At 40.3% G+C, this 19,951-nt stretch overlaps 2 protein-coding genes across 2 annotated transcripts; one reads left to right on the forward strand and one right to left on the reverse strand.

Annotated features, from left to right (window-relative positions):
• Nucleotides 1–613: 613 nt before the first annotated feature.
• LOC138979868 (charged multivesicular body protein 6-like) lies at nucleotides 614–4,624 on the reverse strand. Its single transcript, XM_070352622.1, has 2 exons — nucleotides 4,205–4,624; nucleotides 614–3,957 (listed from the first exon to the last, which is right to left on the reverse strand). The coding sequence occupies exons 1-2, from the start codon at nucleotides 4,529–4,531 to the stop codon at nucleotides 3,655–3,657; spliced, it is 630 nt and encodes a 209-aa protein (XP_070208723.1). The 5' UTR covers nucleotides 4,532–4,624; the 3' UTR covers nucleotides 614–3,654.
• A 37-nt stretch (nucleotides 4,625–4,661) lies between these two features.
• Nucleotides 4,662–13,754, forward strand: LOC138979867 (probable peptidyl-tRNA hydrolase 2). Its single transcript, XM_070352621.1, has 6 exons — nucleotides 4,662–4,946; nucleotides 6,440–6,549; nucleotides 7,018–7,110; nucleotides 9,291–9,520; nucleotides 10,245–10,359; nucleotides 12,262–13,754. The coding sequence occupies exons 2-6, from the start codon at nucleotides 6,442–6,444 to the stop codon at nucleotides 12,346–12,348; spliced, it is 633 nt and encodes a 210-aa protein (XP_070208722.1). The 5' UTR covers nucleotides 4,662–4,946; nucleotides 6,440–6,441; the 3' UTR covers nucleotides 12,349–13,754.
• The last annotated feature ends 6,197 nt before the right edge of the window (nucleotides 13,755–19,951 follow it).

Here is a 19,951-nt window from a genome sequence, read left to right on the forward strand (position 1 = left end):
CATGTCTACATTGTTCATGTAATGATATTCACACATACAAAATTGCAACACAGTCCTTCCCCTGCAAATGATTTGGCTCGCTATCTCGGATATGGCCAGGCTCAATTCAAAGCTGAAGAGTACCCATAAAACTAATGAATTGCATTTTGAAAAAAAGAGGGGGGACAACACAGCTCCAATCCATTGTTGACTACCCTGGATACTGTCCCCTGATGTGTGTGTACGTGTCCCATCTGTCCTACCCAAGTCTCCCCATGAAAAGCCTGAGAGGTTGTGACAATGCTCAGACTGACTGCAAACCTTGAACCTGTCATTTCTGTCGAAAGCGCAAGACACGGTGAAAGATTCTTTGATGCACTGTTCAGCACGGCGACTGAAGTTAGACTGATACCTTGCTGAACAGCTCAGGCCTTGTATAGGGGTAGACTTTTGAAGAACGGTTGGGAGACGCACGCACATCAGGGAACAGTGTCCAGGGTAGTCAAACATGGATCACGTACAGCTGTATTGTATTTCCTGTCTTGGTGGGATTTTTAGAAACTGACTCAAAATATTAATACCCACTCGGCATAGAAAGCAGTGCGACTGTTGGTATGTGTAAGTGGAGGAATGGTCTTCTTCGTTCATGGGCTTAGGCTCCCACGTTCACTCATGTTTTGAGCACGAGTGGAATTTTACGTGTATGACCGTTTTTACCCCGCCATTCAGGCAGCATGCGCCGATTTCGGGGGAGACATGCTGGGTATTTTCGTGTTACTATAACCCACCGAACTCTGACATGGATCACAGGATCTTTTCCGTGCGCACTTGGTCTTGTGCTTGCGTGTACACACGAAGGGGGTTAAGTCACTAAGCAGGTCTGCACATAAGTTGACCTGGGAGATCGGAAAATCTCCACTCTTAAACCCACCAGGCGGCAGCGACTGGGATTCGAACTCACGACCTCCCGATTAGGAGGCCGACGTCTTACCACCACGCCACTGCGCCCGTCTGAGGAATGGTCTTATTCCATCAAAATGACTGGACAGATCTGAGATGGTGAGCCAAATTATTTGCAAAGACCTTGAACATTTGATTCATTCAAAGAATTTGACAGTCAAAAGTGCTAAAACTCAAAAGTTTTTTCTCCAAATGAAATGCCATTTTTACCCCTGTGCACTTCAACTTAGCATCTTGCGAATATAAATGCACAATTTTGAACCACTATTTTATTATGTGTAACATCTGCTTACACACACACCCACAGAAACCGTATACAAAAGTCTTGCATGTTAGATTGTAGAAAAGTTCCGGGATGAAAGCTGTTACAAAGGTACCCCGCTTTTCAGACCACAAACAAATTTTTAAAAAAAAAGTCTAAAAAGAGGGGAAGTGCTTCATCCATCAGGGGGTCCTAACCGAGGGGTCCCACTGTACCACATGTACTCAACACCACAACATGTGTCATCCATCACGGGGTCCTAACCGAGGGGTCCCACTGTACCACATGTACTCAACACCACAACATGTGTCATCCATCAGGGGGTCCTAACCAAGGGGTCCCACTGTACCACATGTACTCAACACCACAACATTTTTCAGTACTCTCACAGGCACACACAAACACTGCGTACACTCACCTTACATATTATCCATAATGATTGGGCATTTAGTAACATTCTGATTATCTTCTAAAACATGACAGAGGCTAAGGTACATTCTCTAAAGATGTGGTCTATTTTATACACCAACCTGCTATAAGAATGATATCAATAGATACACTCATAACTACATATTTTACCTCAAACTTCAAAAGGATTAGTAAGTTACTTCAGTCTTCTTCTTCTTTGTTCCTGAGCTTTTTACTCTCAGGGTCACCTTATGGTGAGAGTTTTGCGAGCCACACCGTTTTTACCCCGCCACGTAGGCAGTGCGACGCCGACTTTGGGGGAGCGTTACTTCAGTGATACCCCCATTCAAACCGGCACGGTTGGCCTAGTGGTAAGGCGTCCGCCCCATGATCGGGAGGTCGTGGGTTCAAACCCCGGCCGGGTCATACCTAAGACTTTAAAATTGGCAATCTAGTGGCTGCTCCGCCTGGCATCTGGCATGGGGTTAGTGCTAGGACTGGTTGGTCCGGTGTCAGAATAATGTGACTGTCTTGTGTGTGGCGCACGTTATATGTCAAAGCAGCACCGCCCTGATATGGCCCTTCTGGTCGGCTGGGCGTTAAGCAAACAAACAAATTCTTCTTCTTCTGCGTTCGATGTTGAAACAAACAAATAAAAATTAAAAAAACAGTCAAAGACCCCTCAAACTCTGAGGAAATCAGGTTTTTGTTAAGAGGTAAATTTACAGATGTTATGGACAGAAAAGAAAGAATTTGAAAAGAGGGGAAGGGGTCTTAGCCCGCTGAAGCACGATGAGCCACTGGCCAATCAGAAGGCTAGTTATGTTTCTTCATCCCTTCCGATCATTTGCACTGCGTTTCTCACATTTTCCAAGCTTTCATTTACTGTTTTTCTTGCAAAAATGAGCGATATTGATAGCAACAAGGAGCAGGAAGATAATGTTCATTTTACCAGTGAGGAGTATGTTGTTGAAAGAGAAAATTAGGAAGGTAAATATGCATTTATTTCTGTTTGTAAATAAACAAGAGGCACGTTGTCGCCATTTGTAGAATAAAAATAGTTGATCTGACTGAATTTGATTGTCGAGTTTGGCTTGTTTAATTTGAATAGTTATTCTCTGGAATTATTTCAAAAGCAACAAATTTAAATGAAGTAAAAACACTCTCAAAGGAAGTGAACAAGTACCACGGAATAAAGCACTGTGCTTTCATTGTAAACAAAACCCACCAAAACAAACACAAATCAGTCATCGATACATCACTCAGTTTCACTAACTTATAACTAAGCAAAAGTTTGTAAGGACTGTCGTTGTGTGTCAATATTAAATCTTCGATTTATTTCTTGGCAAATTTGCTGAAATGGCCATAAAAGTTTCCGCAGTTTCTAGAGTTTACCGCAGTCCCTAACATTACTTTCCCCCCCTGGTAAAAATGTTCAGCCTCTCTGTCAAAATGATGGCTAAGTTTTAAGCAATTTTAAATATGTTTTGGCATTTCGCCAAAGCAAAATGGCACCCCTGATTCAACACAATTTGCTTCCTTTTCTACAAACAGCAACATTTGTTGAAGGAAAACATTAAATTTTTATTCATTATTTGCAGTTCAACTAATGTGCATAAAATCCCTATCACTTGACAAAACATAAAGCACCCAACCCCCATGCCGACCACATTCTAGTTCAAAATTGAAATGGTACACTGTGCATGTGAATGTGTTATTGGTGCTGTGCCTTTCATTAATTAGTTTGATTAAATCCCTGTTAAATCATGGGTAGTAGAAAAGATCATTCGCTTTTGCATTCACCACAGAAACTAGTACTAGTACTACACAAAATAAATCCCTGCTATATATATATATATATATATATATATTTAACTTTAGACTTCAGGACAAAGCATAGAATCACTATGCTAGGCAAGAAGCAAAATTACAGCAGAATATTTGGCAAATGGAAACACCTCTGTAAGAAGCCATGTCACTTGATGTAGGTTCCCAGTTTGCGAGCTGTCAGATGTTCTGTCTTTCTCCCTTAGCACACAAGGTATTCACGTAGCTGCTACAGCTTCTCTTTTCTCCTCTCTTCTCCTCTCCTTTGCACGTGCCCTTTCCTGCTCGCCAACTTCATCCGTTGGAACGTCTGGCAACTTGACATTGTCAGTGTCACCTTGAGCGAGAATTTCGTTAAGTTCATCCATGACATCGTCCTCATCTTCTTGCGTCAAGCCTCCTGCAAGCAGCGCATCGATTTCCTGCTGGACTTCAATTCCCTCCCTTGTATCGTCCATAATGCGCTCAACGTCTTCCAGGGAGAGAATGTCGTGCATTTTCTTCAGCGCCGCATTGCCCACCTGTCAAGGACATGAACAAAATAATCATGAGTCGCATCCAATGGTAACAGAAACAGTAGGTTTTTGAAATGATCCCATAGGTTTTAAGGTTTTAAGACCACCCCCCCTCCCCCTTTTACACTTACGGGCAAGGAGTCCCAAAATTAAGCTAATGTTATAGAATGCTTCAAATGAACATCATCCGCCGACTGATTGTCTGGAGAGCGACAGATTCTGATAAACTCATACACATTTGTGATTTTCTTACCTCAAGTCCCTTCACAACTTCATGTTCCACTTGAGCAAACTCCAGATCGTGGACCAGTTTTTCTAAGTTGTCAAGCTGGCCGTCTGTCTTCTCTAGAAGGGACTCTTGGAATTTCTTTTTCCTCAGCATCAGCTTTGCTTTGTCCTTTTTCCCTTCTTGTAAAAGTTTCCGCGCGACATCTCTGTCTCTGTCAAGTTGTGCAAGTACTTTCTTCTGGTATTGTTTCAGTTTGTCTCGCTGCTGTTTCAGCTGTAGAATAGCTCTGTCTTGATCAGTGACTCTCGCCGCAGGCTTTTTAGCTTGTTTCTTTCCAAACAGGTTGCCCATCGCAGGATAGTTTCTCGCTAAGTAGCAAGAAATGTTAGCCTTTTTCTCGTTCCAGGGACCAACCCAAAACCGGAAGCATATACAGCAAGTTGCTAGAGTTACCTCAACCTTTTCAGATTGTTTTATCGGTTTAAGAATGATCTAACAACAAAAGAGTACCTAACGTCTGTGTGCGTTGTGCAGTGAGCTGTTTTAATCTGGTAGTTCAGTCAGTTATTCTGAACATTCATTTTATGCATTCATATCCAACCGAATACGTTCAATGCGTTTCTTTTATCTTCAAATGGTACGAGACGCACACGTTGCAGCCTTGAACAGTTTGCAGACAGTGTGCGAATACTTCGGCTAAATATCTGCTTGCCGCTTATTAAAAAAGGTTATTTTGTTATTTGTGAGCAACGACATACATAGACAGGTAGGTTGTACATAACCTTAAAGTCTTTTGACGCTTATGAGCTTAACTATTTCTGTCTTTTTGACAAAATGTGCGAGAATGATCACCGCGATTGCACAGACGTCAGTTTTCTAATCTAACGTTCTCCGGCTAACCGGCGGTCCCGCCCTAGCTGAGTCAATATTTCTCATTATAGTTTATGTTTGTTTCAGTTTGCCTTATTCTGACATTAAGAAACCTAAGAACCAAGAGTTACTGATTTTGTTTCTCAAGTTTTACTTTTAGTCTGGGTATTGTCAGTTTGTCATGAGTACACTCAGTGCGGGGAACCATAGCATAGGCGCTTGAAGATGACAATTTTCTTAGTGTTGATAATTTCTCAATTTTCTGTCAGCACAAGTGATTTTGACATAGGCTGTGAAAGTTCCCACAAGGCTTACCAAGTCATTTTGTGAGAGCGATGTCATGTGCTGACAGAAAACAGCTGTCTGAGACTGTCATTATTAATAATCCTTGTGGTTGTTATCACTTTGGAAGCCACAGTACAGTGCCACAAGCTGAACAATACTAACACTAGTAAAAGTAACAGAGGTACAGCTTGAACACATCAAACAGTGAAAGTTGTTTTTGTGTGTTGTTCAGCCTTGAACTATGTTTGTGTGAATGTAAAGTTAAAGTGGTACTCATCATGCAAAGACACCAAACTGACTAGCTGACAGGGGTGATGAGAGGAATATGTTTGTAAAGTTAATGCACCTGTGGTTATGCTCTCAGACCAATGGACAACAAGCGTCCTTTTTATTGAGAAGTGTCGTCTCGCAGAAAAAGCATCAACATATGGGTACTGCTGGATGATTAGCTTTGGTACATTGGAAGTTGGATGTACACCTACTAATTAAGTTACAATTACTTGCCAGCCAATGTATATATGACACTGTGATTTTGCTGGTGGGCAGTCTCCAGTGTTAGCAGAGAAGAAGGCTGTTGTCAGGTTGAAAGAGTTGAATAAAATGGGTGTTTTTTCAGAATTTAATTAATACCAGTTACCACTGTCATGGGAATATTTCAGAATAGTTTATTTGACTCATCTGAGTATCAGGAGAAGCTCTAGTCATTTTCAATGTAAGGCTGCCCGTTTGCTGTAACGGCAACGTTTACCATTGAGATTTTTTTTATTGAAACTTGTTGAGCCTAGAGCTTTGTAACTTCACCTTCTTCCAGGGTTTGATGACCTTCAGACATGACACACTGGTTGACCCTTGTCAAAGTTCAAGGTCGGAACAGGGTCACTGTTTAAATGGTGTGTATTAGTTTGTGAAGGGGAGTCAAAATTACTTACTCTTACTCTAGTGTCTTTTTCTTCAATTTTCAAGACTCAAAGACTTAAAGATTTTACTGTCCTTATAAATACTAGGAATATTGCCTTGCAGTGTCAGGTGATTTAAAACATTCTATTTTTAGAATAAGTATATTTTTTTTGTTCATTCGAGTAAACATTTTTTTTGGCGGTGTAGGGATGGAGAGCCAGAGCGGAGGAGAAGCAGAACCACCGCTGTTTACGCCCAACGAAGATCTGGTCACAGCGCTCGTGTCGCTCGGCTTCACCAGAAATGCAGCCCTCAAGGTGTGTGAAACCTTGTCAGTATAAGACGTTAATAAAAAGAAAGTAAGAGTTTCCTGTTCCCAAACTGACCTTTTTTTTTCTCTGGACCATAGATTTTTTTTTTTACACTAAAAAACAAAAAAAAAGAATTGAAAGAAATTCTTTTTGAAGACTGCAGAAGGGAAGCTACTGTCCTCTGACATCTAAGGGACACAGAAAAACTTTTGTGGAAAAGAAAACTAATTACATACGAAACAAAACAAACAAACAAAAAAACTAAACATTTATTTTATTTTATTTACTAACCTACCAACCCTAATTCATTTTGTCCCCGCCTTATCATGGAAAACAAACATCCCCCCCCCCCCCCCCCCCCTCCAGCCTGAATCATTTAAACAGTCAGGGACTAAACAAGATTGAGACTACTAGTTGATGAGTAAGTATATTTGGTTTGTTCATTCAAGTTGATGAGTGAATTGTGTGTTTCAGGCGTTGTTCTACACGGGGAACCAGAACGCTGACCTGGCCGCCAGCTGGTTGTTTGAGAACCAGGACACACAGGATTTGGACACTCCTCTGGAAGTCAGTTTTCATTGCATTCAGTTGTGGGGGATGGGAGAGAGAGAGGGGGGAGTGGGAGGGAGGAAAGAGGAGATTAGGGAGACAGAAATTTTTTTTTTTTGACAGCTGCTTAAGCAACTTGCATGGTTTCTGCGAATCCTATTGTAGCCAAGTGCAAAATTGGCCCCTGAGTCATCAGAATGTTTTTCTGTCTTTTAAGTTTTATGTTTGTGTAATGTCAATTAACTGTTTACAGTTAACTTTTCAGATGCACAATGTCCAGACACCCGTAGATCGTAAACCCTTTTAGCTGTCTGTGTCCATCCACTTGAAGCTATTCTTTGATATCGTTCAAGTCAAACCACCTCCCCTAGGAAGACATCGGTAGTTCTGGCCTGTAGGTGGTCAGTTGTGTAACTTTATCGCTGAGCCGGGGGAAGCCTTCCGTGGCATTTTCTTGTGTTGTTGTTGGATGCGTTCAGATCAAAGCCTCAGCTAGGTGTTAAAATGTCCCTTTGAATGTCTATTGGATTTTTGGAAGTCTTAAAGCAGGAGTTCCACTGTATTTAACCACCAGGTGTTGAACTGAATGACCCCTGACACCTGCTGCCCCAAATCCGATATGGAAAATGAAATAAAAAAAACTGCAACAACATGTTGTGCGAAATCAATTCAGTTAACAAAATGACAAAAGCAGCAGCTGTGGCAAGCAGCTGACAAGTGTGAAATCATGAAGTTGAGAGTGACACATTTCACAAATGTGAGAGGAGGTTGCAGATGAGCGAGTTGAGGGGTGGGGTGGCGTTGTACAATGGGACCCCCTTGTTAAGATCCCCCACTCTAAGACTCCTCCGTTTCAAACTTAGCTTTTTTGATTTTCTGTTGATGACCTCAGTAGATTTGCCTCCATTATAAGACTCCCTACTTCATAACATGTCATTTTTATATTTAGTCAAGTTTTGACTAAATATTTTAACATCGAGGGGGAATCGAAACGAGGGTCGTGGTGTATGTGTGTGTGTGTGTGTGTGTGTGTGTGTGCGTGCGTGTAGAGCGATTCAGACCAAACTACTGGACCGATCTTTATGAAATTTGACATGAGAGTTCCTGGGATTGATATCCCCATACGTTTTTTTCATTTTTTTGATAAATGTCTTTGATGACGTCATATCCGGCTTTTCGTGAAAGTTGAGGCGGCACTGTCACGCCCTCATTTTTCAACCAAATTGGTTGAAATTTTAGTCAAGTAATCTTCGACGAAGCCCGGGGTTCGGTATTGCATTTCAGCTTGGTGGCTTAAAAATTAATTAATGACTTTGGTCATTAAAAATCTGAAAATTGTAAAAAAAAATAAAAATTTATAAAACGATCCAAATTTACGTTTATCTTATTCTCCATCATTTGCTGATTCCAAAAACATATAAATATGTTATATTCGGATTAAAAACAAGCTCTGAAAATTAAATATATAAAAATTATTATCAAAATTTTTTTTCGAAATCAATTTAAAAACACTTTCATCTTATTCCTTGTCGGTTCCTGATTCCAAAAATATATAGATATGATATGTTTGGATTAAAAACACGCTCAGAAAGTTAAAACGAAGAGAGGTACAGAAAAGCGTGCTATGCAGCATAGCGTAACCACTACCCCGCTCGCGCGCTCTTCTTGTCAATTTCACTGCCTATGCCGTGAGCGCTGGACCACGAGTATACGGTCTTGCTGCGTTGCATTGCGTTCAGTTTCATTCTGTGAGTTCGACAGCTACTTGACTAAATATTGTATTTTCGCCTTACGCGACTTGTTTTCAAATTGTTTAGGTCTTATGATGGGGGTTCCACTGTACGGAAAGTCTGTGGTTTGGCCAACATTGTGTGGACTGCATTTGTCAGGGGATGAGTTGAAGGAAGGGATTGAATTGTTAGATGCGGGTGATTGTGTTTCCATCGGAAGATGATCCTCATGTTGTTGCTGTTATTGCCTTGTGGAGTTCTGTGCTGCTATTCCTACATGGTAGAGTCATTGTTTGTTTGTATGTGTTAATTTTGAGATCATGACTTCTTGTTCTTGTTTGTCGGAGGGGGGGGGGGGGGGGCTCGGTAGCTTAGTTACAAGAGCACGGGGGGGGGGGGGGGGGTTGAACTCAGAGCAGAGCATGACTTTTTTCCCCATCAGAAGTATCATCTGTTGTTTTGTGACAGAATGAACTGCTAGGAACGAGCGACAGCAGTGAAGACGAGCTTCTGGAGGCGGGTGACTTCTACAAGATGGTGTTGGTGGTGAACGCCGAGCTGAACATGGGGGTGGGCAAGGTGGCGGCCCAGGTGGCCCACGGCGCGCTCAACCTCTACCGCATGATGACGGAGAACCGCCTCCTGGCCGAAAACGCTGCCACCTACAACGAGATGCTGCTGTGCTGGGAACAGTTCGGGTCAGTGTTGAATGGATGTTGGGCGCAGTGGCGTAGTGGTAAGACATCGGCCTCCTAATCAGAGGGTTGTGAGTTCAAATCCCGGCCTCTGCCGCCTGGGGGATTAAGGGTGGAGATTTTTTCGATCTCCCAGGTCAACTTATGTGCAGACCTGCTAGTGACTTATCCCCTTCGTGTATACACAAGACCAAGTGCGCACGGAAAAGATCCTGTAATCCATGTCAGAGTTCAGCGGGTTATGGAAACACGAAAATACCCAGCATGCTTCCTCCGAAAGCGGCGTATGACTGCCTAAATAGCGGGGTAAAAACGGTCATACACGTAAAACTCCACTCGTGCTAAAACATGAGTGAACGTGGGGGTTTCAGCCCATGAACAAAGAAGAAGAAGAACGGATGTGACGCTGATTCACTCTGACCATGCTGACACTGTTGGTTTGACCATCAGGACATAGGCTTGGTAATCTCTGAAAACAACTCATCACATTGAGCTATAACAACAAAGCAGTTGGTTTTATATTGATACTCCCCCCGAAAGCGGCGTGTGGCTGCCTAGATGGCGGGGTAAAAAACCACGAGTGTACGTCAGAGTTCCAGCCCGTGAACGCAGAAGAAGAAGGAGATACTGATACAAAACACTCTCAGATTTACTCAAAATCGGTAGAACTGACTGGTCAGTAATTTCATGTTGGGTATAACAACATTGTGTCATTTTCTTCTTGCAGGGAAACAAAAATCGTCGTGCGAGGGGAGACAACCAAGCAGCTCCAGCAGTTGGCGGAGAAAGCACAGAGCGCCGGCCTGCCGCACTACCTGGTGCATGATGCAGGACACACGCAGGTAAAGGCAGGTATCAGCTACACTGCTACCTGGGCTGAGGTACACCAAGTAAAACTGGTTCAAATCCGGGCCGGGCGGGGATGTAGCTCAGTCGGTAGCGCGCTGGATTTGTATCCAGTTGGCCGCTGTCAGCGTGAGTTCGTCCCCACGTTCGGCGAGAGATTTATTTCTCAGAGTCAACTTTGTGTGCAGACTCTCCTCGGTGTCCGAACACCCCCGTGTGTACACGCAAGCACAAGACCAAGTGCGCACGAAAAAGATCCTGTAATCCATGTCAGAGTTCCGTGGGTTATAGAAACACGAAAATACCCAGCATGCTTCCTCCAAAAACGGCTTATGGCTGCCTAAATGGCGAGGTAAAAAACGGTCATACACGTAAAATTCCACTCGTGCAAAAAAACCATGAGTGTACGTGGGAGTTTCAGCCCACGAATGCAGAAGGAGAAAAAGAAATCCGGGCCAGGACGGAGCAACTTTATGTGCACACTCAGATGGTATCCTTGTCCCACCCTTGTTTTGTCCCTTTGGCACGTAAGAGACCTCGGTCTTGTACAGTGGTACCTCTGTCAAACGACTTTGAAAATGTAACCGAAATTCGGTCGTTATATGGAGGGATCGTAACATGGAGGATTGATTTATGTCGGGGTCCGCCAATAATCCGGAATGACATGGGCGTTTTGATTGATGCTGCCCACAAAGTAATGTTATTCTTTCCTAAAACGATTATGGTAAACAGTTTTCTATTGAATTATTTACCCACCCATAGTTTTCTTGCTTGTTTAATCAAGCCCAATAACTACTCGTGGGTTCAGGTTTGCAAATGAACACACTGAGGTCGAACGAAAGCAGGCGGTCTAAAAGCATGCACATCGATCTCGATACCAGCTACTAATCATTGTCATACGATACCCTGCAAAGATTTGGTTAAAAACAAAGAAAAGTGTTCCAAACGCAATGTTCAAAAACTTATCAGCCTTTGCAAACGTACAGAACCGCGGCAGTGTGTTGAAACTGATGTAAAATTGTAGCAAAAAGCATCAGTTTTCACGATGAAACTTTGACTCGCTCATTCAAGGGACATAACTGCACTCCGGACTGTCCACAGTGTTGAGTAATTTAGGAGACTACACTACTCACCTTCAAACTTCACTGACGGGATTCTGAGAAGAATTTATTGATTCAAATGGAGATATAAGAGTAAACCAAACCCGTGATCCTTTTGGGAAAAGTCGTAAGTCCACGTTGGGACTGTCATATGTCGTATCAGAGAGGTGGACATAATATGGAGGTGAGAAATACAAAGACAAAGAAGGAGAAAAAATCCGTCGGAGAAAAGTCGGTCATAATATTGAGGGACCCGTAAAAGAGAGGGGTGGTAAAGGGAGGTACCACTGTACCGATGCGATGAACATTTGTCAGAACTGTTATGGTTCATAGACAAATCATTTGATATTGACTCTTTCTCAAATGTTTATGAAGTAGGACTCTTAAAACTTAATATGCCTCTAGCCCCTGATGATGTCCTGACATGACGCAAGTTTGGTTGACCTTCATCAACTTCCAAGGTCACAACGGGGTCAAGTTCAGGTAACAAATTGGAAATTGATCATTTTTTTTAAAAAGGTTTGGAGCTTCTTTTTTTTTAATTCATGCACAAATTACATTTGAAATAATCTCTGTGACTCACAGTTATTGCAGCAAGAACAAAATTCGAAAAAACAAAAATTCAAGGAAAACATTCCCCCAAAAGTGGACCAGCATTGTGGAAAGTACTTTATCTGTGTATCTCTGTATGTATTGTGTGCATGCATGTATGCTTTAAATGTCCTTTGCGACTTGTCCGTTATTTTTTTTAATTTCTTTTTATAACTCTTTTAAATCACAACAATGTTGTGGTTTCAGGTTGCCCCTGGATCGGTGACAGTTCTGGGCGTCATGGGAAAGATTGATCTGGTTGACCAAGTGACTGGGGCGTTGAAGTTGTTGTAGTTTCTGGAACAGATCTTTGTTGCCTTTTTGGTGCAGACAAATGTGAGTGTATGCAGTGATCAGTATTACTCCGTAGCGCTACAGACTTTTAGAAAGGAACCAGGTTTTTGTATGAATAGTTTCTGATGCAATTTTGCACTGTTCGATGGACAGTTATTTTCAAGAAATAACATCCTGGAAAAAGAATTTGAATTCTGCTTTGAGATAAAAAAAAAATAAAAAAAAGTTTCTGATGCATATTGACTGTTAAGCAATTTTTTCATGGGACGCACTGTGAGAAACAAGTTTGAGAGTTAAATTGAGGGGATTTTGAAGCATGTTTGCACGGAAAGCCAATGTTTTTCATTAAATAACATCTAAGAAAAAGACATTTTGAGTGTTAAATCTTTGTGGGTTGTCGTGCATATTTGTGCCGTTAAAAGCAACTGAGAAAACAAACTTGAAGTATTTAATATGAATGGATTCTAACATAGATATATCAGCAAATGTGTTGCTCTTTCAAAGAGTGTTCTTTCTGTTAACTTCATGGTTATATAATGCTGTTCGATTTTTGTGTGTATTCTTATCAAAATGGGCATTACCGTATTTTCCGGGTCATAAGGCACGACTTTTTTCCTCGAGTTTGACCCCTGCGCCTTGTATAAGGAAGCGCCTAATCCGTGTATGAAATGCAAAACAAATCAAAGAGACCGCCTGAGTACCAGTCAAACAACTTGTGATAATGCATGTTTCAGCTACTAGGTACTACCCTGGCCAAGTTTCCTCTCAAGACATCAAAGAGACCCCCCATAGGTTAAACTCCGTCACTGACCCCGGTGCCGGAAGTGTTTCCTCTCTCAGATATGACAGGGGAACCACCTCTCATAGCTAAAACTTGGTCATTGACCCCTGGGAAGAAGGTCAGTGTCTATAAACAAGGCAACCCAGCTATCACAATGGACCTGCCTTTGATCTCGCCGCACACACAGAGCACACATATTTCCACTCTGCATTCTTCCTTTGATGTGCGCGACCGTTTGTTACCGGTATACTTTTTCAATTTTGGTGTGCCCTGGCCCCCTGCGCCCAATGGGTGACTGGATTACATTTTTGTTTTGTAGCGCCTTGTAACCCGGAAAATACGGTACTTAAATATTTCATTTACTATGAGTTACTGAGCATAATATTTGGCTAGAGGAAATAACGGCTGGAATGCAAGCGTGAATTGAAGTATCAGTTCAGGCAAGGCCAGTTGCTATGAAACAGATTTCAATTATAAAGCCACTTGTGTGCAGAAATGAGAAAACAAAAGAATATTGCAGTGCTAGATCTGAATCAATCCATCTTATGCACAATTTCATGTAATGTTGAATTTCAAAATTCTAAATTTCAAAGATGTTTGACCCAGGTAGTCTTAAGCAGAAATGTTTGTCAAAGGCACAATCCTTCCCGCATAAAAGGAATCGGCTCACCATCTTGGATGTGTCCAGACTTGAACGTGAGATAAGACCATCCCTCCACATGGACACATACCAAAATCAATGACAGTCAGCGCTGAGTGGCCATTTTTTTATGATTTTATATTTTAATGGTTGTTGGTTTTGGGTATGTGACCAAGTGGAGGAATGATCTTGTCCTGTGTATAAGCCTGGCCACATCTGTTAGAGTAAGCCAAACTGGTTTTTTCTGGGAAGCACTGCACATGTGCTTTGAAAGCGAAAAGCATTTTATTGGAGGCTTCCTTCAATGAATCTCTGTCTCTGTGTTCCCTTCTTTTCTTGAAGAAGTACACAATGTTGGGAAATAACTCTGTCGGGTTTGTATGGGTTGTGAAAGAGTGAATGCCCTTGCTTTAACTAGGACAAATAAATCCACACGTGATCCTTGTCCACGTGTTTCAGAGACACCCCTCCCTTGTGATTGGCTTGTGAAATTGTTTGTCCTAGTAAAAACAAGGGCATTCACTCTTTCACAACCCATACAAAGCCAACAGAGTTATTTTCAGAATGTGGCTGTTGATTGAGCTTCATGTTGCTAGTTATGACAATTTGCTGGGGAAAAAATGTATGCAAAGTGCTTTGTGTCCATGTCTTTTAAGTCTTTTGGGCTTGGGTTGTGAGTGTTTGTTAAAAGTGAAATTTTGCAAGGTTGTCATTTGTTTTTTAGTTGGTTTTTGGTTTCGTTTGCGACCAATTTTTCTGTTCTGTGTGTGAGTGTGTGTGTGTGTGTGTGTGTGTGTGTGTGTGTGTGTGTGTGTGTGTGTGTGTGTGTGTGTGTGTGTGTGTGTGTGTGTGTGTGTGTGTGTGAGAGTGAGGTATGCAGTTTGTTGTCCTGTTGACAAGAATAGTTCATAATGAAAAATAAAATCCGTAGATGTTTGTAGTAGAGAGCTGCCATTTTGAAGTGCTTTCAAGCTTATAAATGAAAATGTTTGCATGTGTTTGCACCTTCTCTCTCTCTCTCTCTCTCTCTCTCTCTCTCTCTCTCTTTCTCTCTCTCTCTCGCTTTCTGTCTCTCTGTCTCTCTCTGTCTCTCTGTCTCTGTCTCTTCTCTCTCTCTCTCTCTCTCTCTCTCTCTCTCTCTCTCTCTCTCTCTCCGTCTATTTCTTGTTTATTATAATTACATTGTACCTTATTTCTGTTGTGTCAGAAAGCCTTGGATAAAGAAAAAATGTCATGCACACATTGGTTTGCAGTTTTCTTTCATGCATATATATAACCTGTATTGAGGCCAAAAGCATTTTGTGTACATGTCCTCTGTTATACATCATACTCTGTTGGGTTTACACCTGAGGCATACAAGTTATGGGTGGCCAGAGGAAACAAAACAATGTTGTAGATCCTGTAATTTGGTCACATGAATGATGTGTGCGATGGCTTAGGTGTACACCTTGTAGCTCGGTGTCTAGTATGTTCGCCAGATTGTATATTATTAAGTTAGGTGTTTTTTCTCTCTTCATTGTTGCATTTTAAACTCCTTTCCAGTTGACTTATTTTTTGTTAATGGTTTTACATTTTACTTTATTTTAACTAACTTTTTATTTAGATTTTAAGAACACATGTATTTGTGTAAAGTGGCTTTCCCTTTTCAATTGCATGATTCAGTACATTTTGAGTAAGGAATACATGTACTACGAGATGTTTGTCACCAAGAAACAAAGAATGTACCAAATATTGTGAGAACTGAAATCTGTCTTGAAGATGAGTGAGCAGCAATTAATTCATTTGTGCCTTTTTAAACCACCTTCATTTTCAGCAAAATATTATTATTTTGTTTTGATATTTGATTTAATGCAAATCTGAGCAACTGTTTATTTTTATTTTTATTTTTTTTGAGCATGTTAATTGAATGTTTAAATTTGTTGGAAGCTGCGTTTGAACATGTACATGTATCTACACCAACTGTTTTGTTTTGTAACTTTGTAAGACTTGAGGCATTCATTGTAATGAATTACATGAACAATGATTCTGTTACCCCCCGCCAGGTTAGGGGGAAGAATTTACCCGATGCTCCCCAGCATGTCGTAAGAGGCGACTAACGGATTCTGTTTCTCTTTTTACCCTTGTTAAGTGTTTCTTGTATAGAATATAGTCAATTTTTGTAAAGATTTTAGTCAAGCAGTATGTAAGAAATGTTAAGTCCTTTGTACTGGAAACTTGCATTCTCCCAGTAAGGTAATACATTGTACTACGTTGCAAGCCCCTGGAGCAAATTTTTGATTAGTACTTTTGTGAACAAGAAACAATTGACAAGTGGCTCTATCCCATCTCCCCCCTTTCCCCGTCGCGATATAACCTTCGTGGTTGAAAACGACGTTAAACACCAAATAAAGAAAGTACCAATAACTTCATATTTAGTCAAGCAGTATGTAAGAAATGTTAAGTCCTTTGTACTGGAAACTTGCATTCTCCCAGTAAGGTAATATATTGTACTACGTTGCAAGCCCTTGGAGCAAATTTTTGATTAGTGCTTTTGTGAACAAGAAACAATTGACAAGTGGCTCTATCCCCTCCCCCCCCCCTTTTCCCCGTCGCGATATAACCTTCGTGGTTGAAAACGACGTTAAACACCAAATAAAGAAAGAAAAGAAAGACAATTTTTCATGTCTTGTGCTTGAGTGTCATTGATGGCTGTTAAACAGCTGCGTTATTGAGCTACTTTTTTGTTTCACTGCATTATAATGTTATTGATAGCAAAGCTTTATGTCCACAGTTTTGTAATGCAAAGAGCTTTGCTATCGCTTTTGTTTCATTTGATTGTGTGGTAGGCTTGGAGTGTAGTTTACATACTCTTTCCAGTCGTTCTGCCTTGGCAGATCCAAAAGAAGTTAGGACGCATTTTTTGCTTCTCCCAGCTCTTTCCATCACTTTGCCTCCAAAGGTGATTCGAGTGTTTTGTGCACTTGGTAACGTCTACACTTTTATGCTTTGCTAGTACATTGTGAACTGTGCTGTTTGGTCATAATTCTGTTTTGATAAATGTTGCAGAAAATAATTCGTTTTTTTGTTCAGTGTTTATTGTTGAAAAACTGTATGCACATGTGGATGTATGATTTTTTTGTATGGCAAAATAAATATCTTGAAGATCTGTTTCATGCCTTTTTTCTGAGAGCAGTTACAGAAAAGAAATGTGTGCGCATACATCACAACACACACACTCGCTCACACACATACACATACACATGAGACTGTGCCAAAAGGTCAGGTGTCATGTCTACTGTCCCGAATGACACACGATTGCTGACATTTCACCATTGCCAACAGAATAAACAAATAAGAAATAGGTAGAAAATGAATGTGAAAACTGACTTTAATTGTTGATCAGTATTTTCTATACCACTAACAAATAATCTACTTGCACATAGCTGTTTGGCAAATGTATGTTGCATGGGACACACTGACATGAAAGTGGAAGATGTTTTTCCCTCTAGAGAAACTACATATCAAGTTACACTTTTTGTGCTCTTCCATTCCAGTTGGCAATCAATTGTTAACGCATGTTATTAGAAAAAATAGAACGAAAACAGATTAGATAGAATGAAAAATGTACTGGTGATGTCATTTGGGACATACTGACATGAAAACGTCACCTTTTGGCACAGTCTCACATACATATTTATAACAATCATCACAAGATTTATTTAAAAGATTTATTTTTGTCATTTGAATGCATGTTATATCTATTTCCATCTTGCAAAAGAGTCGGGGTTTAGCGCGCATAATGATACATTTAATTGTTACAGCATTCATGTCTCGTGTGACAAGCAATAGAAAGCATTTAAACATTTCTGCGCTTCAGTTTCTCACACATATTTGTACAAAACATCATTTTGAACGTTAGTTTCTCAAGTAGACACATTCACTCGTGTATCAACCTCCCGCCACCTTGCATGCATAAAAAAAAATGCACATATTTTATGCCATATGAAATTTAAACATCACTTGTGTTGGGCTATCTTTTCAAGCTAGCTATAGGCTAAGACATAACATTCTGAATACAAAGTATATAAGGCCCAAACATGTAAAGCTATGGAATAATAATTGAAAAGACAGCTAAAATAATTTAGCTCAAAACCAACCAAATTCTCAGATACTATTTTGTGATCTGAAAATGCAATTATTATTCAGATAGACTGTGTTCTTATTGTGCGGATGCAGTAATAAATAAAATATTTAAACCGCTCCGGATATGTTCATCTTCATCCTCCCCCCACCCCTTCCTTTTCTTCTTCCTCTCTATCGTCACCTACACCCCCCACCTATTCGTCCATGTCTTTCTTTTATAATCCTGCTTTGCTCTTTCTTTCTTTCTTTATTTGGTGTTTAACGTCGTTTTCGACCACGAAGGTTATATCGCGACGGGGAAAGGGGGGAGATGGGATAGAGCCACTTGTCAATTGTTTCTTGTTCACAAAAGCACTAATCAAAAATTTGCTCCAGGGGCTTGCAACATAGTACAATATATGACCTTACTGGGAGAATGCAAGTTTCCAGTACAAAGGACTTAACATTTCTTACATACTGCTTGACTAAAATCTTTACAAACATTGACTATATTCTATACAAGAAACACTTAACAAGGGTAAAAGTAGAAACAGAATCCGTTAGTCGCCTCTTACGACATGCTGGGGAGCATCAGGTAAATTCTTCCCCCTAACCCGCGGGGGGTCCTGCTTTGCTCAATAATGTGATATGGAAATCATCAGTATGCATGACAGTTAATGATATCTGCAACATATCCATTTCAAATGTATCTGTACAACTTCTGAAAATAAATGATATCTACTTTCTGAAACAAAAGAAGTAAGAATTTATTTTTTTAATGTCTAAAACTGATCGCATACACCATTCCAAGCATTTCTCTTCGGATCATTAAATAAGTATTATACATGGACTAGCAATATTATACATATTTCAATATATATATCTCATTTGAACGTCCTGCTTATATTAAACACGGATAACCACACACACAGCAAATAAAGCCAAAACTCAAAGCAAAGCGTAACTTAGCAACCAAACACAAAACTGAACCCAAAGTGGGTAGATGAAGGAATGAGATTTTCGTGGCAGGAAAATGGGACCCAAAAAGACAGTGGCACATGCTGTAAGAAAGTGTTCAAAGTAATATAACTGATTAGACACTCCTGCCCCCCAAAATATACTGTGTGTAAATGAATAGCATGTCAATGTCACTCGGGTCAGATTTTTAAATGATGTGTTCATAAAATGATAGTGTTAATTTTCTTTTCATTAATTTGCAAACACATGACAACCAAGAATGAATTTTATGAAGTGTTCATGAAATGCCATTGCTGCTTCTGTTATTTTCATTTTCCTACTTCGTAAAACTTTAAAAATGACTTAGTCATATCCTTGAGACAAATCTCTTTTTTTTTTAAATACTAAAACAACAACACTAAAAAAAACAATACTAAAAAAAGAACACAAAAAAGGGAGGGGGGGGGGGCTCAAATGAAGAATATTAAAAGGAAGTGGAAAAACGAGAGCAAAAAGTTGGTCCATTTTGATTTGTGTCTACCAGTTTGTGATTATACAGTTTAGGTCTAACGCATATTTTCTTGATGGGTACAGTGCGGTCACAGAAAAGCAGAGATCAAAAGGTAAAATATATCTGTATAAGTCTAAGAAGAAGAAAAAACGCTGTGCACATGTACACACACACACACACGCGCGCAAGCATGCACACACACATACAATACAACACACCAAAAATACACATACTCAAAATATATGCCACAAATGTTACATGTAACAAATGTCAAACCGATAACATATAAACTCTGTAAATAGTTCCAAACATTAGCAATGTGTGATTCTTCTACATGAAGACCCAAAGCACAAGCAAAGCACAAGAACACTATCTTCAATAAGTGTGACGTGATACATTGGGGCTTCATGTGATCCAACTCCATGTGGCATTCACTGTATCTACTCAACCGAAGGAGAACATTTGAATTTGTAATGTGGTGGTAAAAGTGACTATCACAATAAACTCACACTTTTGTTAGTTGTTGTTTTGTTTTGTCACATTTCAGCTAGAGCATGCTACTTTTTTAAAGCTGAAAATAAAGCAGTCACAACTGACTAAATCAGACATCTTC

Source organism: Littorina saxatilis, linkage group LG11 (genome assembly GCF_037325665.1).
Source record: "Littorina saxatilis isolate snail1 linkage group LG11, US_GU_Lsax_2.0, whole genome shotgun sequence".
In the NCBI taxonomy this organism is placed as follows: domain Eukaryota; kingdom Metazoa; phylum Mollusca; class Gastropoda; order Littorinimorpha; family Littorinidae; genus Littorina; species Littorina saxatilis.